This window comes from Podarcis erhardii (genome assembly GCF_964252035.2).
Source record: "Podarcis erhardii genome assembly, chromosome: 13".
Lineage (NCBI taxonomy): Eukaryota > Metazoa > Chordata > Lepidosauria > Squamata > Lacertidae > Podarcis > Podarcis erhardii.
Genome location: NC_138502.1, coordinates 28,189,307 through 28,206,786, shown reverse-complemented (window position 1 = coordinate 28,206,786; position 17,480 = coordinate 28,189,307). Strand labels below are relative to the sequence as shown.

General features: G+C 46.9%; 1 protein-coding gene across 5 annotated transcripts in view; it reads left to right on the top strand.

The window, feature by feature from the left end:
* The window catches only part of LOC309327982 (uncharacterized protein), a 47,671-nt gene extending 30,308 nt beyond the window's left edge, over positions 1-17,363 (top strand). For all 5 annotated transcript variants that reach the window (XM_081837724.1, XM_081837723.1, XM_081837720.1 and 2 more), the window contains 15 exons: positions 578-688; positions 2,233-2,274; positions 4,267-4,293; positions 4,438-4,506; positions 5,520-5,564; positions 7,495-7,575; positions 7,832-7,873; positions 8,501-8,528; positions 9,132-9,184; positions 10,911-11,045; positions 11,473-11,535; positions 12,099-12,167; positions 13,100-13,294; positions 13,580-13,695; positions 14,493-17,363. In XM_081837724.1, the coding sequence (XP_081693850.1) occupies positions 578-688; positions 2,233-2,274; positions 4,267-4,293; positions 4,438-4,506; positions 5,520-5,564; positions 7,495-7,575; positions 7,832-7,873; positions 8,501-8,528; positions 9,132-9,184; positions 10,911-11,045; positions 11,473-11,535; positions 12,099-12,167; positions 13,100-13,294; positions 13,580-13,695; positions 14,493-14,688 (1,272 nt within the window). In that variant the 3' untranslated portion in view covers positions 14,689-17,363. The remainder of the gene's footprint in view (positions 1-577; positions 689-2,232; positions 2,275-4,266; positions 4,294-4,437; positions 4,507-5,519; positions 5,565-7,494; positions 7,576-7,831; positions 7,874-8,500; positions 8,529-9,131; positions 9,185-10,910; positions 11,046-11,472; positions 11,536-12,098; positions 12,168-13,099; positions 13,295-13,579; positions 13,696-14,492) is intronic.
* The last annotated feature ends 117 nt before the right edge of the window (positions 17,364-17,480 follow it).

The following is a 17,480-nucleotide window of genomic DNA, read 5'->3' as shown; positions in this document are numbered from 1 at the left end:
ATAGCAGGAAGGCAGGATGGAAGGGAGAGGAAAGCTAAATATGACGGGCAGGAACAGGGACGTGAACTTGCAGCCCTCCTCCTACCTACGCCCTGTAACAACGACAGGTATTTTGCTAGCGGGTAGATAAATGCCTGAATTTCCAAAGCAATTTGAGTGGGTCTCTGCTTGCCTTGAATAAGAAGCAGAGTCGGTGGGTGTGAGTCAGAGGCAAGGGACACCAAGCCTACATTTCTCATAATAATAATAACAATGATGATGATGATGTTGGTGCAGTGGTACCTCGGTTGTCGAACGTCATCTATTCCGGAAGACCGTTCGCCTTCCAAAACATTCAACAACCGAGACGCAAAGGGCCATCTGCAATTTCCATTGAGAAAACTGAAAAACACACCGCAGAAGCCGTTCAGCTTCCAAGGTGTGTTCTAAAATGAAAGCAATTACTTCTGGGTTTTCAGCATTCGAAAACCAAAACATGCGGCTTCTGAGATGTTTGGAAACCGAGGTACCACTGTACTTACAAATCTTGGGTTTCTGTTTTAGGACTTGTGATAATGTTCGTGGTTTATTCTTGCAGGGTGAGAAAGGTGAGGTTGGCCTACAGGGCCCTCCTGGCAATCCGGGTGTGAAAGGTGAAATGGGGCCTCAAGGTGTACCTGGGCCCATGGGTCCTCCTGGCGAAAATCAGGTCAGTGGAAGTACGCTTTGCTCTGAGCTAGCATGCGCTCTGATACCCATCTGGGATTGCTTACTTATGGCACACTAAGGCCATGTACACATTCCTGCTTACTCTGCATCCAGTGCTTTCCCACCGCTGGTTTGTGAAGACATATACACACAACACTAACCACAATCCACACCTGTCCTGTAGTGTCTTGAGGAACATTGCATTTTGACGTGTTTTCCTCCCACAAACCAACTTCCATGTAATCATGAAAGCCATATGAAGGCATTAGGGTTTCCTGACCTCCAGGTCTGACCCAAAGTCCTCAGGTTTGCCTGCCCTCCATCCAGGTGGCAGGCGGAGGGTTTGAATGTCCAGGTGGATGGGAGTGCCTTTAATAATAAAAAATATTATTATTATTAACAGAACTGTGCATTCAGCTTGAAGACTCTAGCCCAGCAGGAGCTGGCTGCAAATTATAGCATAGACACTCTGGGCGATCTGCCCTCCTTCTCCTCTCCCCTCTCCCAATTAACTTCTGTCTCCATGATCCACCAGGGGCCTCCCCCAGAACATCAAATAAATAAATAAATAAATAAATAAATAAATAAATAAATAGGAGTATTCTTTGCCTAGATCCAGGTTTGGGGCAAGTACTCTTTGGTTAGAGGAACCCCAGCAGAGATTTAAAATCGCAAAATATGCAGCAAAGTAAAGAGTGGAAATATAGGCTATTAGATCTTAAAAATAATCCCTTCTAAGTTGCTTCCAAAATTCCCCTCAGTGGCAGACGTTGGTCTTTCAAATATCAGTAGCACCATGTGCAACACTAAAATTCTGCACGCACCCTGCCTCTTGCACTCCATTCTAAAGCATTGTTTTAGTACCCCCTGCAATGCGGGGCCCAGTGTGACCATACCGGTCATGCTACCCTTAAACTGCTTCTGTTCCCTCTTCCCTTAGCATAGAAAGAGACCACATGTAAGTGGTTTACTTACAGTCTCTTCAACAATCATATTCATGTGTTTTTCCATACATCGGCAAGAAAACACAGGCAGTAAAACTTAGGTTCCAAAGTGGTGAATGGTTCTAAATTATTTGTATAGAAGCACAATGATAGCTTGCTTAAGCCACACAGCCTTAGCTTGAAGCATCCAAAGCATAGGGTGATCCTGGTTACATTTTAGAAGCTAAATGGAACCTGGAATTGTGATAGTTATGCGGCTTCCATTGCTTCCTGTTGATCCTTGGGCCCTTGCCCCTCCATGCAGGACTGCTTTTTATTCTTCCTTGCCCCTTCCATTTCTGCCCTCCACTCCCCCAGTTGTTGCAAAAAAAGAGAGGAGAAAATCCTCTTTTTTTTCTTAAGATGAACGGATGTTGAAAACCATATATATGTTTTATAAATATAAACAGGCATGTGCAAAAATTGTTCTTAATTGGCACATAAACACCAAAGTCTTCTAAGAACACAGGTCCGAAGGATCTGTCACTTGTGCATGGGCAGTTGTTGGGGGGGGGGTGTTCCTTATGGGTTGCATCAATGCCCTTCTCTTCTCTCTTTGTAGTGCAACACTCATGCAAGAGTTCCTGGGCCTCCAGGTCCTAAGGTGAGTATGAAGCCTATCAAGCAACAGGGCAGAGATGGGGGGAAGCAGTGGCCTTCCAGATGTTCTTGGGCTCCAACTCCCTTCAGTCCCAGCCAGCAATGTCAATGGTGAGGGATGATGGGGGTTGTAACCTGGCCTCTGCAGGGCTGCAGGTTCCCCAGCCCTACTTGCACTGGCATGCTTTCAAACTGCTAGGTTGGCAGGAGCTGGGACAGAGCAACAGGAGCTCACCCCCGTCACGGGGATTCGAACCGCCGACCTTCCGATCAACAAGCCTAAGAGGCTCAGTGGTTTAGACCACAGTGCCGCCCTTTCCCCCCATCCCTGTCATACCAGCAGGAGAAACAAGGTGGTGCAGGAAGGGCACCCAAAATCTCTGTGTGTGGGCAACCACTGCAAAGACAATGGCGTGTAGTTAGGTTGTGGACTAGAGCTGACTTTAGATACCCTGGAAATTATTTTTCTTCCTCACTTTCACCACCCCCTGCCCCCAGTTACAAGGGGGAAGAGTGGAGAGATGGGTGGTGGGCTGCCTCTCCTTCCTTTCTCTTTGGGTGATGCCCCTTCTTCAGATGAATGCGGTAGGAGCCCTTGCTCACTGAGCCCACCTCAAAGTTTTCATCATGAGCTGAAAGGATGGGAAAAGTGGGAAATCCAGAGAACCCATGATCGCGAACTCTATTCATCCTTGTTTGTAGCTGTGTTTATTTTTGCTCATATCCTCTTGTGATATGTGTCTCTTCCTCCCGGAAAAAAAGCATCCTTTTGTGTGTCTCTTCAGCATTTATATTCCTGCCATCTTATCTTCTCCCTGCTCTCTAGTCTCTGCTTTGCCTTATATCAAAAGCAGAGCGGGTGTGAGTCAGAGGCGAGGGACTCCAAGTGTACATTTCTCTTTTAAAAATACAAAATTAGTACTTACAAACTTTGGATTTCTGTCCAACTCTCTCTCCCTTTCCCTCCACCTTCCTCTGCTTCTGCCTTGCCTCTTGCGTATCTTTGCATTAGTGTTTTAAAATGCAGCAAGGTTTGCTCCAATTCAGCTATAAAATGGGAAAGTGCCGTGACAAAAAACAAAACAAAAACCTGCTCCTATGTGGAGATCTAAAGCACAGATCTGTGCCTGGAAAGTGCAGTTCAAAAGGAAGTATAGCTAAGCCCTTAGTTTCATGCCCACAGGGGGCCTGTCTAATCAGTTAATCGTGGATTAATCCTGAAATTGTTGAGCTGGAAGGGACCCTGAGGTTCATCTAGTCCAACCCCCTGCAATGCAGGAATCTCAGCTAAAGCAGACATGCAAGGTGGCCATCCAACATCTGCTTAAAAACCTCCTAGGAAGGAGAGTTCTCTCCTTGCGAAGAGCAGTGCAAAATAGCCAATTCTAAGAACTTTTGGGTATGAGTTTGTGTGTGTGTTTGACTACAAGGCCACGGACTTCCTGAGTTCATACTTTAAGGTGCAGGGAAGCTGCCTGCAACTTTAGATCTGCTTTGCTGGGTTGTGGCAAAAGCCCGTTTACTACTCCAGCCATGTATTCCCCTGCAATCTTTCCAGAAGCAAAGAGCTGCAACGAAACCTAGGGGACAAAGCAGCAGTTAATAACCCGGTTAGCCTCATCACACCCCGAACAGAATCAGCAGCGCAAGTTTGTACGCTGGGCAAGGGAAGCTGCTGTTTTGAACCTAGAGACTCTAAATACGGGGTGATTTAGAGTCCTCACGAACCATCAGCTTCAGGCAGTACTGCCCACATGTTCATTGAAGTGTCCCTTGAGTCGGTGAACCACCCTGTCTTCTTCCCAAAATTGGGTTGGGGGGGGAAAGGACCATCCCCAGGAGTGTCGTTCTCTAACTTGAGAGCTCCTGATCCTGGTTATATCATAAGCTTATGAATAGGCTTGTCGCTGTGTCCCTGGCTGTACAGTACTTATAAGTGTGTCATGGTGATTTGCAATTTGACCTCCCGTTTGGTTTCTTTTCTTCCCCCTTGCAGGGTGAAAAAGGAGAACCTGGAGAACGGGTACGTAGTAGTGCAAAGAGGACCCACATCTTCAAGCACTGTGATGCATTCTTCTTCCTCCTCCTTTTCTTCTTCTTCTTCTTCTTCTTCTTCTTCTTCTTCTTCAACTCATTCTAAGGCCCTTCATTGTGTTTTCTTATCCAGGATTGCTGCAACTGCCCTGGAACAGCAAAAGCTGACTCGGACTCCTGGACACCTTTTACCTACCAAGAGGTACACTGAAATATGTTTGCCCCCACCCTGCCCTTTAGGATCAGTGGTCTTAACGCTGAGTGCATGGGGCAGTGTTTCCTCCAAGGATCAGCTAAGGGGAAACTTGTGCTGAGTATCTGCTACAAGCCTTTGTCTGTGGAGGAACAAAAAATAAAGGCGGAAGCCAGTGTAGGGCGAAAGGTATTTTAGTGGGCTTTCAGTACTAGTCTGGATTGTCATGGGCCAGGGGTAAGCAAACTTTTTCAGCAGGGGGTCGGTCCACTGTCCCTCAGACCTTGTGGGGGTTGGACTATATTTGGGGGGGGTGAACGAATTCCTATGCCCCACAAATAACCCAAGGTGCATTTTAAATAAAAGGACACATTCCACTCATGTAAAAACATGCTGATTCCTGGACTGTCCAGGCCGGATTTAGAAGGTGATTGGGCCGCATCCGGCCCCTGGGCCTTAGTTTGCCTACCCATGTCATGGGCCGTATTGGAGAAGGCATTTCCCCAGGATCTCCTCTTAGGGTGCACACAGATTGTAGAAAAAAACACCCCCCAAAATCAACCAACAATTCTTGAACGTGTCCCACTGCTTCTCTTCATCCCCAAGAGTTCCATCATATTGATACATGCGTGTTCCAGAGCGATGCCAATATTAATATTTAGTCATGGCTTAGTAAAAAAACAAAACCTTGCCACCGCTACTGGCCTATTTATTTATTTATTTACTATTTCGTGTCACAAGATTTATATGCCGGTTGACTGTAACAAAGCCTCAAAGTAGTTTATAAAAAGAGCCAAAAGTGCAGTGTCAGGAGACTCTCCCAGCCTTTGCTGACGGTGGTTGTGTTCCATAGTGTGCCCTGCCATGGGTGTAAACATCCTGAATTTCTGCAGTCAATAGGGAAAGAGGCAGGGGTGCGTGTGGATTATGTATTAAGTAAAAATGACATGAGTGGGCAAGATGTGCCCGTGAGCAATATAAAGATATTGAGTTGGCGTCTTTTTCTTCTCTTCCTCCTCCAGAATGGCAAAGGAGACCTTGAGATATATGGCTCGATTGCCAGCCGTGTAAGCCAGCCATTTCATCTTCTCCAACAAACCTTGGTTTGGTTTTGGTTGTGTGTTTTTTTTTTAAAAAAATGTATCTTGCCTTCAGAATGTGCTGTCTTCCCAATCTTGGCCTTTTCCTTTAAAAAAAACAGAACAGAACAGAACAGATAAAAAGAAGCACTTTTGCCTACATTAGGAGTAGGGAACCTTTTTCAGTCTGAGGGCTGGCTTCCCTCATGGGATCCTTATGGGGTCCATGTGGTGGGTGTGGCCAGAGGCAAAAGTAGGTGGAGCAATGGATGCGACTCCTACCTTTGAATAGAAGGATACATTCCAGCCATGCAAAAGTCACAAGTTTCAGCACACACGCATACAAACCATCCCTCCATCCAGGCTAGCAGGCAGGGCCAGCCCAGGACACTAGAGGCAAAACACAAATTGCTGCCCCTGTCCCCTCTGCTGCATGCTTGCATGCTGCTGTGCACCCACCACGCACCTGCCTGGCATGCGCCCGCTGTCGCATGCATGCATGGGCATGCGGCTGCGAGTGTACAGTGGGGGGAGAGAAGATCATGATCATGATCGGTGTGCTCATCAGAGGCCGGATCTGCTGCCCTCCCAGCTGTCCAGAGCTTGCTGCCCTGAGGCGACTGCTTCATTTTGCCTCATGGGTAGGCTGGTCCTGCTAGCAGGAGGCGTAATCACAGTTCAAGGCACAGTCCAGCCAGGCAAAGGCACTCGAGAAGGGCTTCGTGATGGGATGCAGGTAGAGAGCCCCAGAGGGCTCTGTATTTGACCTCTTGGTCCCAGCAGCGGCGTAGCGTGGGTTGTCAGCACCCGGGGCAAGGCAAGTAATTTGCGCCCCATAACCCGGGGCAAGGCAAGTAATTTGCGCCCCTAACCCCTAACCTGCCGCCGCTGGGGGCACGGTTGCAACACAGTGTGGGGAAGAGAAGAAGAGAAACTAGCAGGAGAACCTTGATTTCCCTCTGCAGCTCTGTGGGGAAGGAGGGCGCAGACTGGGCTCCTTCCTCGCCACAAGATCCTGGCTGCGGGGCGCAATTCGGGAGGCTCGGCTGGCCGGGCCCAGGCCCCGCGGGGCTCCTCCGCGCTCCCCTCCCCCGGCCGGCGCCTGCAAAGGCTGCGGGTTCCGCTGCGCCTCCGTCTCTCTTTCCACTGGTAGCGAGAGTGGGTGGGAGGAGGCCACCCGGGAGCCGGAACCGGGCGCCAAATAAGGGGAGCGGGGCGGGCCTGGATCCTGGCCTTGTTTGGTGCTTCCCCTCGGCCGGCGGCCCAGCCAAGCCCGCGGCGGCGGCGCGGCGATGCCTGCGCAGGGGGGCGCCCACCCCTCGGCCCCCGCCCAGCGCTGCCGCCCCAGCACCTGCCCGCTCCTCCCAAGGGGCCTCCTCTCCCTCCCGCCTCTTCGCAGCAGTCCTCGCGGGGGGGACAGGCTCGACTCTCCCCTCCCTCTTGCGCCCCGTCCTGCGCGCGATCCTGGCCAGGCTCCGGCTCCGGCTCCGGACCTCCTTGCTGGCGCCTGCTGCTCCCCCTGGTCGCCCAGCCTGACCCCTCCTCCCAAAGGAGCTGAGCCCCGAGGCTCTTCGGCGACTCTGGAGGCGGCGAGTGCGCCCCCCCAGATGTTGCGCCCGGTGCGGCCGGCACCCCTTGCACCCCCCACGCTACGCCACTGGGTCCCAGTTTCCACCCACCCACTCACCACCCCAGACTAAATGAGCATTGTATGGAACCAAAGATCCCAGGCTGACTTCCTTAGAGCACTGGAGTCCTTAGAGCATTGAGTCTTTCACGAGAAACAGTTGTGCAAGCAGGCAAGCTATTCGCCAGCCCATTCAGACGGCAAGGTGTGAAATGTAATGGTGTTTGCAAAGTTCGGTTTCAGAATGCAGATAACACCCAGTGTCTCTGTTCCCTTTTCTGCTTCTTCTAGGGTCCTCCCGGCCCAGCAGGAAATCCTGGCATGCCTGGGCCCCCAGGCCCTCCTGGACCACCAGGAGTTATTTACCTTAATGTAAGTGATCCTCATCCCTCCCCCCCCAAAAAAAACCCACCTCAATGTTAGGAGAGATGAAGCAGCCACATGGTATTTAGAGAGTGACTTGTGGGAAGTTAGGGATCTGTCTCTTCAGCTGTTTTTTAAACATCACATACGTGGGATGGGGGGTTTCTTGCTTTGTGGGATTTTGTATCTAATACTGAAAGCTATCCCCCTTTCCTCTTTAACTTGTGTTCTTACCTTCCCCTGCCTCCCATCTGTCTATTTCCAGAGGGTGATCCCTATCCCACCCAGGAGGCATTGCAAGCAACCGGTGAGTTGGCAGGGCCAAATGGCTGCTTTTTCGCTGCTCTCTAATACGTCTTGCAAGGACAAGTAGCACCAGGCACCACCCAAAGCATTGTTCAGCAATCCAAGCCTCTGCTGCATGAGAGGACCGGCCAAAGGAATATTTCCTGTGTGGAACAAACAGAAATGTTTGGTTCTGGTGTAGCAGCAGCCTTGGCTGAAATATTAGTAGTGGTGGTATTTATTACATAATTGGCAAATACATTTCATTAATTAATTGCTCTTTACAAAATAAAAAAAGGTCTCAAAGCAGCTTGCAATAATTTAAAATACAAAGTACCATAAGGCGAACCACAACCAAAATTTACAGAAATGGTTGGATACAACAGACTGTGTGTAAACAGGCAGTGCTGGTCTGCAGACAAAATTAATGCTGCTGGCCCCTGAACTTGGTAGAAGCTCCCCACACATAAGACGCAGCCCTGTGGGTTAAGGGTGCCTTGCTCAGCAAGGAGGCCAATTTAAAAATCTTTTGATTCCATTTTTCACTGAGTCCCACCCCAAACTGGGCAAGGTGTTTTCTGCACACTCCATTCGTCTCTATAACTTGGCTAATGTGGTGCTCATCTCTGTGCTCTTTGTTTTCTTCCAGTTGAGCCAGGACCCATCTTTGGATTCAGGTGCGAGCCGTTTTCTCTCTGGCTAATAATGTGCGACTTCTCTTGCGTATCTGCTCTACTGCGATTTGATGTGGCTTGCATATCTATCCAGCATATGGCCAACCGACAGCCACTTTGGGAGGGCGCGAGGATATAGTCTGCAGAGGGTTTTTCTCTGACTCTGCAATCTGTGGTTCCACCGGTTCTTTGCTGAATTCAGCCTGTGGATGACACAATATTAGCCCAGGACTTGCATGTACGCTTCTAGTAGACGTTTAGCCCTAGCCAGTCCCTTCTTCACCACCTTTACAAGGGAAGAGAAACTTGTGGAAATGTATGCAATGTGCCCTGTTTGGGTGTTTTCCGACAGTCTTCCTTGCCACCACTGGCAGCATACTGGTCTTGGAATTTGAGCTGTGAGTGTGTTGCCAAGTCAGTAAGGAAGAATTGTTGTCTGCCAGCCGTTCTAATTTAGAACCATTAATATGCAGCACTTCAGGATGTTGTTTACAGACTCTCCTCTTTGGGGGTGGGGAGCTTTTTCTTGTACAGTTGATGGAATATTTGCTTCCTGGGATGGATGGTGGCTGGTTAGTTCATTCTGTCCTTTTTTCTGCTGTGCAGATGATGGGCTGTCTTTGAAGGATTCTTCCAATGAAAACCAGTATGGGTTTAAGGTAGGTCACCTTCATTCTTCTCCTTTCTGATACTCCCTCCAATAGTTAGTCCAGGGTAAAGAGCTGAACAAGTACAGGTAGAGGGAACCAGGCAAATGGCCTTCTCAGTGGTGGCGCCCGCCCTGTGGAACGCCCTCCCATCAGGTGTCAAGGAAATAAACAACTACCTGACTTTTAGAATACATCTGAAGGCAGCCCTGTTTAGGGAAGTTTTTAATGTTTGATGTTTTTTTCTGTTGGGAGCCACCTGGAATGGCTGGGGAAACCCAGCCAGATGGGTGGGGTATAAATAATAATAATAATAATAATAATAATAATAATAATAATTATTATTATTATTATTATTATTATTTTCCTCCACCACCAGCTCCTCTACACATGAGATTTAGAAATTCACTTCAGATAATCTGGATTTCTTCACACCCTCAAGGAAATCTCCTTCAGCTATCTCATTTCTCAGCTATCAGAGAAATGTTTTTCTCTGTCCTGAGACAACATGCTTATCTGAAAGTCAGGGGTTGCAGGTGCTCAAACAATACACAGCTACTAAGCGTTAGGTTAGTAGCCACTAGATTCTACAATAATAAGGATTACTGAAGTGGCTCGGGAGTACCCCTTTTGTTAAGGTGAGTAGCAAAAACCAAACAAATACATTTTGCTAGTATAAACCTAAAACGTCTGTAACTCATCAAAATGACAATAGTTGAACTAAAAATGTAAAGCATGGCATAAATCACCCACCTGATGAAGTCTAGCCCTGTGCTAAATTTCAAAATGATCCACTGAAAATCGCCAACGATACGGTAAGTTAAAAAGTGCTGAAAATTGACACATTGAGCCCTTTTACTCCAATTTTTAGACAATCTTGTCATATATTTGTTTCCAATTTGGGTGGGAAGCTATGGAGTACCGGTAATTCAAGCTCCTTGAAGACACGTTTTCATTGGTTTCATGACGTTCTGAGGAGCACTTCAAACGTTATTATGGTTTTATTGCCCCATTAAGGCCTATAATAGCCACTGTTGGCAAAATAATATGATGTGTGTGCCGTATAAATACTGAAGCAATATTCATGGACCATTCTTCAGTGTTTGCAGAGGGAGCCACCTAGCGAATAGGATGTGTAATGCCTGTTGTTTCAGTTGTGGGACTGACCAGGAGACACCAGCCGTTGGGCTGTGATCACATTTGGAAGCCTGATAAGTTACTGTGGGCACCGCACAGATCCCCCAAGAACATGATGTGCACATTCTCACAACCACACACATCCTAAAACACACACACACACATTGCTACCCCACACATCCCAGCACATACACAGAAACACGCACACCACAGACACTCCACCCAGGCATAAACAGTTTACTCACTGAAGGATCCCTATAGCAATATGGCAAGGCTCAGGTGTTTCATAAGTCATTACAGGGCCAAAACAATGTGGAGCATCTTTGCAGGTCCAGGCACTTCATTGAGGCCTGAGAGACCAAAGAAAAACATGTGGGCACGGATGGCAAATTTTAAGCAAGCCCAGCTTGTGATGTGGCACAACTGTTGTCGCAGCATGTTTCTCAAAGCATCGGCCTTAGCTTTGCTGGCTTTGTGGAGCTTGAGAGGCAGCATGAGATAGCCTTAACTCTGGTCAGCCTTAACCGAATTGCAAAGCCTTCCACCAGTTGAGGGTAAGTGTGCTTTTAATAAAGGCACCTGCTCTTCCTTTACTTTCCAGCACTCCACGTGGATCTTCAAGTCAAAAGAGCTGATGTTCAAATCGGCCTCCTCCATTCCTGAAGGCAGCTTGGTCTACGTCAGTGAAGGGAGTGAAGCTTTCTTCCGAACCCCCAAGGGATGGAGCAGGCTTCTGGTAGGAAAACATTGGGACACTGATGTGCATGACTCTGTAGATGTGCAGCACTCAGTCTCGCTCAGTATCTGATACACAAGCATCTGGATGGCCACTATATGAAACAGGAGAATGAGCAGCCAATTACCAGGGATGATGTTGTAGTGTGTTTATTGCATCAACAGGAGGTAGGACTGCTCTACAATTCCCTGGACTGTTTAGACCCTTTGCCCTGATCCAAGAGGGCTGCTCAGATGCTCTCTTTGTTTTTAAAAATCAGGATGAGATTAAGTTATGCTTTTGTGGCTCGCTTGCTTGAGCTACCTGGGCAATGCTTGCCCTGATGGCATTTTAAAAAAAACTTTTCGCACATGAGAACAAATGCTCGTTTTTTTACACGTTTCGGTCCAGCCTTATCCCTGTTATGTTTCTATTGTCTCTTGATCAGCTGGAGGATTCAGAGTCTTTACTGGTTGGAGATGACCCTTCGGTGTCTACAGACAGAAATCAGGTGTGGACTTCTTCCAACTTGTAATGCTTTGCCATTGCCTGTTCAGCAGTTCTCCTGGGTTTTGCTCTGGCATAAGTTAAAGGGCTGAAAGTGGGGAGAGCAAAGAAACCGAAAGCCCATAAAATATTATACCCATTTGGGTGGCGCACTTGCAGAAGAGCATAGTTAACTGTTGGATAAAGTAATGATGAAATTAAGTGATATAAACCCCTTTGAGTAACAAATTTCATCTATTTGTAAAGCACCTCGTCTACACACCAACAACTCCTTACTCCAGCCTCAGCAGGCCTATTTAATTCTTCTCAACAACTGCCCCACCACAGCTACGAACAGGCAGAAAACTGTTACTGGGAATAGGCTGCATGCACTGCTGCTGCTAGCACCTTCATCACCTTCCTAGTTCTCTTGCACTCCGTGCATAGCTAGTATGGTGTCTGGGGGTGGCAATATTTGCTGCAGTTTATGTGCGCATGCATTCTAAGGGCTCGTTGACACAGCATTTGCTTTTAAGCTGAGTCACATTAAAAAATGGTTTTGTTTCACCATGTATCCTGTCTTCCTAGGTCCAAAACGACAAGAGCCAAGCAACCGTCCAGATTCTACCACCTAGCATCCCCCAGAGGATCCCTTCAGTAAGTTCAACAGAAGAGGAGTGTAATGCAGTCAAGCTGCTGGCACAACAGCTTGCCTTTTCTTCTTCTTTTTGAGTGTTGTCTCAGGCAAATAATTTAGAAGCAGTGGGTGGGGAGGGACACAGGTGGCGCTGTGGTCTAAACCACTGAGCCTCTTGGGCTTGCTGATCAGAAGGTCAACAGTTCAAATCCCCACTATGGGGTGAGCTTCCGTTGCTCTGTCCCAGCTCCTGCCAACCTAGGAGTTTGAAGGCATACCAGTGCAAGTACAGTGGGACCTTGGTTCTCAAACTTAATCTGTTCCAGAAGTCCGTTTGACTCCCGAAACCATTCAAAAACCAAGGCGCGGCTTCTCATTGGCTGCAGGAGCTTCCTGCACTAAATTAGAAGCCGTGTCGGATGTTCGGCTTCCAAAAAACGTTCGCAAACCAGAACACTCACTTCCAGGTTTGCGGCATTCGGGAGCTGATTTGTTTGGGGGCCAAGCTGTTCAACAACAAGGTACCACTGTAGATGTATAGGTACTGCTGCGGCGGGAAGGTAAACAGCATTTCCGTGCACTCTGGTTTCTTAGTTTCCTTCATGGTGTTCTGTTGCGCCAGAAGCGGTTTAGTCATGCTGGCCACCTGACACGGAAAGCTGTCTGTGGACCAACGCCTACTCCCTCGGCCTGAAAAGTGAGATGAGTGCCACAACCCCATAGTTGCCTTTGACTGGACTTAACCATCCAGGGGTCCTTTACCATTTTTTATAGACCTTGCTGTATCAATCTCTTCTTTCTGGTGGCCCCCTTGAAGATATGGTGCAAAACCTGGCAAGGCCATAACAAGAACCTGACTGGTTGATTGACACCACTCCTCTGGTTGATCTACTCCACCCTGTTGTCCTCCTTAGGTGTCAGGTGTTTAACTAAAATCCCTCAATTTTTCTAGCTCCGCCTAGTGGCCCTCAACATCCCCCTGACTGGTAGCATGAATGGGATTGGTGGCGTTGACCTGCGGTGCTATCGGCAGTCACAGGAGGCGAAGCTGCATGGAACTTTCCGGGCCTTCCTGTCATCATCCACTCAAAGCCTAGTCTCCATCGTGAAGAGAACTGACAGGAATCTGCCTATTGTCAACCTTAAGGCTAGTAGCAACATCCTGTTAAATTCTTGATTTGATGCAGACATCTTTTCTGAGGAAAGCACTGGTACCTGATGAAAAAGGCATGTGGTGCTTGCTTAGCAACTGCCCAACTACTTCTTATGGATAAGTGATGACCCTAGCAGGCACTCCTATGTTTTTGGGAAGGGCAGGATTCTTTTGCCTTCCACTGCTGTGGCTGAGGCACTTGGGTTGTAGAATAATGTTGTGGGGCCTACAGCCTCTGTTGACTGTTTTCTAGCTTGAAAAGCATTGTTTCTGTTGCAGGGCCAGCTGCTGGCAAAGAGTTGGAATTCCCTCTTCAGTAGTGCTGCTCGTTTCAATTCCCCAAATTCTCCCATCTACACATTCAATGGGCGCAATGTCCTGACGGATCCTATGTGGTGAGTAACATGTGGGGAAAGAAAGCATCTGTAGGGATATGTGACCATATGGGAGGTACAAGCAGGGCATCCCAAACTATATTCACCAGTTCCCCTATAAGTGGGGCTGTACCTAATTGGGGAATATCTAGGTGGGGAAAATATTCAGGAGGCCCAGAAGGGGCAAATAAATGGGTAATGAGGTCCCCTTTGTCCAGCATATTAGATTTCTGGGGAAGCACACAGGTGAGGAGTTCAGAACCTACATCTTGCCTATTGCATACCTCCCCTGCTCCACAGCTTGTCTCTCCATGTGCTTTTCTTCTCCACTTACCACGAGTAATGGAAGGAACCATGACCATGGACTCAGCTATACAGCTGCAAATAAAATGTTTTAAGTGTGCTGTAAAGTACAATACACAAATCTGACACTAGATGGTGACCATGAGCTATGGCACATTCAATATATTTTTCAAAACTTTTTTTTAAATAAACATTTTCACAGCATTTTTTAAAATATGTGTGTAGATTCCACCTATCTATGAAAAACACCTGGGCAGAGGAGCTGCTGGGAGGTGTAAATGGAATCTGCAGGAAACACTGAGCTGGGCTTCCCTTTCGCTGTTAAATTCAGACCCAACCTCTTTCTATGCTATTGGGATGATAGTTCCACATTTAAACACATGCAACCACAGCCGTTGTGTCTAGTTTGGCCCTTGGGAATGATGGATTGAGACAAGACAGGATGGGTGCTTTTTTGTGCCATGCAGTTGACTTCAGCTATCCACTTTTGTATGTCCTTCTATTTCTATGTTCAGGAGACAAAAGGCAGTCTGGCATGGTGTCAAACAACTGGGAGGCCAGGCCAAAAATCAAGACTGTCAGGAGTGGCGAACAGCCTCCAGCCAGTCCAAAGGCCTTGCCTCACCTCCAGCCGGAGGCAAGTTCCTCACAGCGGATGCACATAGCTGCTCAGACTTCCTGGTTGTTCTGTGCGTGGAAAATGCCTTCTGAGATGAGCGCAGCTTCAGATCAGCAAGGAACAGCAGAAGGAGCCAGTTGCTTCAAAGGCTGGATCAGGATGATAAGCCTTTGACCCTAAAGACACATGAGGTGGAAAATGCAGGTACCCATGCTTCCACCCCAGCTGGGAAAGAATGTTTGAGAGGAAAGAAAACCATGCATTGCCTGCACCTCAGCAAGCTGCCATGTGTGCTGATATGTAGAATCAGCAGCTCACGCAGGCAGGTGCAAAAGGGGCTTCTGCTTTGTTACAATGTGTGTACCTGGACTTACATGTGCACCACCAGCACTCATGTACAGTATGCTCATATACACACTGCTGAGAGGTTTAGGAACTTTTGCTGGAGTTATGACGTGTGCTTGTTATGGATGTGTGTTAACCCTTATGCCCACAAGAAGCTCTCACATGAAGAAACAAAGAAAGCTTGGTTTATTATACAAGGTGTGACCGGAATATTTGGTGAATGGTCACAGAAATTGGACAGTGATAAATATTCAAGCATACATACCTTACAGGCCTTCAAAGTAGGCCCCCTCTGATACAATGCACCATTGACAACATTAGTACAGTAGAACTGTTGGAAACATTTGGAGAAGTCCTCTTTTCGTACTGCTTTCAGTTCCCTTGCACCTCGGAAGTGTGAAATGTTGAAAAATCTGTGCCCTTTCAGTGCAAATTTCAGTTTTGGAAAAAGAAAGAAATCTGGTGGGACAAGATTAGGCGAATATGGAGGATGGGACAACTCAGTAACCTCAGTAACGATTTTACACGGAATATGCAATTCTTCCACCATCATTCAGACGGACAAACGCCAATCCCACATCTATAACGCACAAACTTTGTCAACATTTGCCGCCGTTCTGCTCGTTGACAACCTGCCAAACCAAGGGTCATCCTCAATGGTTTGCCACCTGTCACGGAAACACTTAAACCACTCATACACTGTCTTTCAAGTTACCGCTTCATATCCATACACAATTGTGAGCATTTTGTGGGTTTCCGATGCTGATTTACCCAATTTGAAACAGAATTTCATATTGACTCTCTGCTCCATTTTCAATCACAACACACTGCACTATTAACAGCTACCTGTACTAAATGCTACTGCACATAGTTTCCCAACCTGTTCGCCGTTTAGCAAAAAAAAGGTGGCAGAAGGGATGTATTGTGCTCAGGAATTTTTATGGAATGTTGCAGCTTTTTCCCCACAGTGTTCCTGCATGGGTAAACATAGATCTCACAAAGAAAAGGCAGCATCTAGGTTGCAGGTACATTTACATTTTTGGAACTATTGAATTCTACAGCAGGGAGGTGTTAACATCTGTGGGTCAGCTCCTGCACACTCCTGCACTAGCAAAATGACCTGCAACCAAAGCATTCCTGGCAGGTCGAGCACCCTCTTGAAAACAGTCCAAAGAACTGCAACAGCGACCTTTCTAGGCAGCTTGATCTGTTCCTATACTGTGTTTATAAGGCTGATACTACACTGTTACATAACGCAAATACTAGTAAGGAAAACCCATACAGTAGGGTTGTCATACATCTGGGAAAACCTGGACATGCCAATCCAGGCGGATTTTTACATTTTAAAGGAAATGTCTGAGTGGGGGGGGGGGTGCTCAGGCTCAGGCAGCTTGGACTCAAGCTGCTCTGCACACTGCAGCCACTGCTAGCCCAAGCCGGGCAAAGAGGCACACCGGGAGCAGCAGAGGCCTTGTGCTCCCACGTGTCTCTTTCCCCAGCTCAGGCTGGCAGCAGCTCGGGCTGCCCTCTTTTTTGCTCTTCAATATATGGTAACCCTATCATACAGTCACCTTCACACATGACATTATAAGTTCTTGCACTTCTTGATCTGAAATGTTGGTAGAGTGTTCTTTTAACTTCAAAATGCCGCTCTCCCCCCCCCTCCATGGGAGAAAGTTTGGTTGCTTGTTTCTTTTTAAAAACTGATTCCAGTTTAATAAAGATGCTATTTTGAATAACCTTCTCCAGCTTTCCCTAAACCTAACAAAGTTGGTTGATTTGAGCATATGAAACATCAGTTACAACAGTGATAATGAAATGAATGAGAGGCTCTTTATGATCTACTGGGATCAGATAGTCCAGCTAAACCCAAAATACTCTCAAGAGTGACAAGAGGATCAATATATGTAGAAAATCCCTAATTGCCACGAGGTTCTCATTCTAGCAATGTGGAATTCATTTGTCCTGGACTCTGAACACCACCAGTGCAAATCTGGAATCATTCCATTACATCTATTAAACTTAACTGGTGAAAGGTGCCATTCGTGTAACACTTTAATCCCCCCCCCCTTGATTAGTTGCAATGACTTATTTTATTATGAAAAACAGATCCTCATTGTCCTATAATTTCCTCCCTACAATCCTATTTCCTCTCACCTTTAACTTTTGAATCTATTCCTTGTTTCCTCACTCCTGTTTTAAGTCATTTTACTGACTGTACATTTGTTTACAATATATCAAAAGAAATTAATTTATGTTAGCACAATATATTTTTCAACAAGTTTTTTTTAAAAGGATAGCTTAGTTGGTTAGAGGGGGTTTTAATCCCATCCATCTTTTCTTCACACATGTTTCTTCACACTGTAATAAGGCTCCATGATGGAGAAGGTCCGATGTGAAATAAAAATTGTTTGTCATTCTCTTTTGCTTCTGTGTCATATCTTTTCAACTGTCAGCATCCAACTACTTGTGGACTTTTATAGCGCACAATAAACAAAGCTAATCAGCATAACACAACCATAAAACAGCATAAAAATAC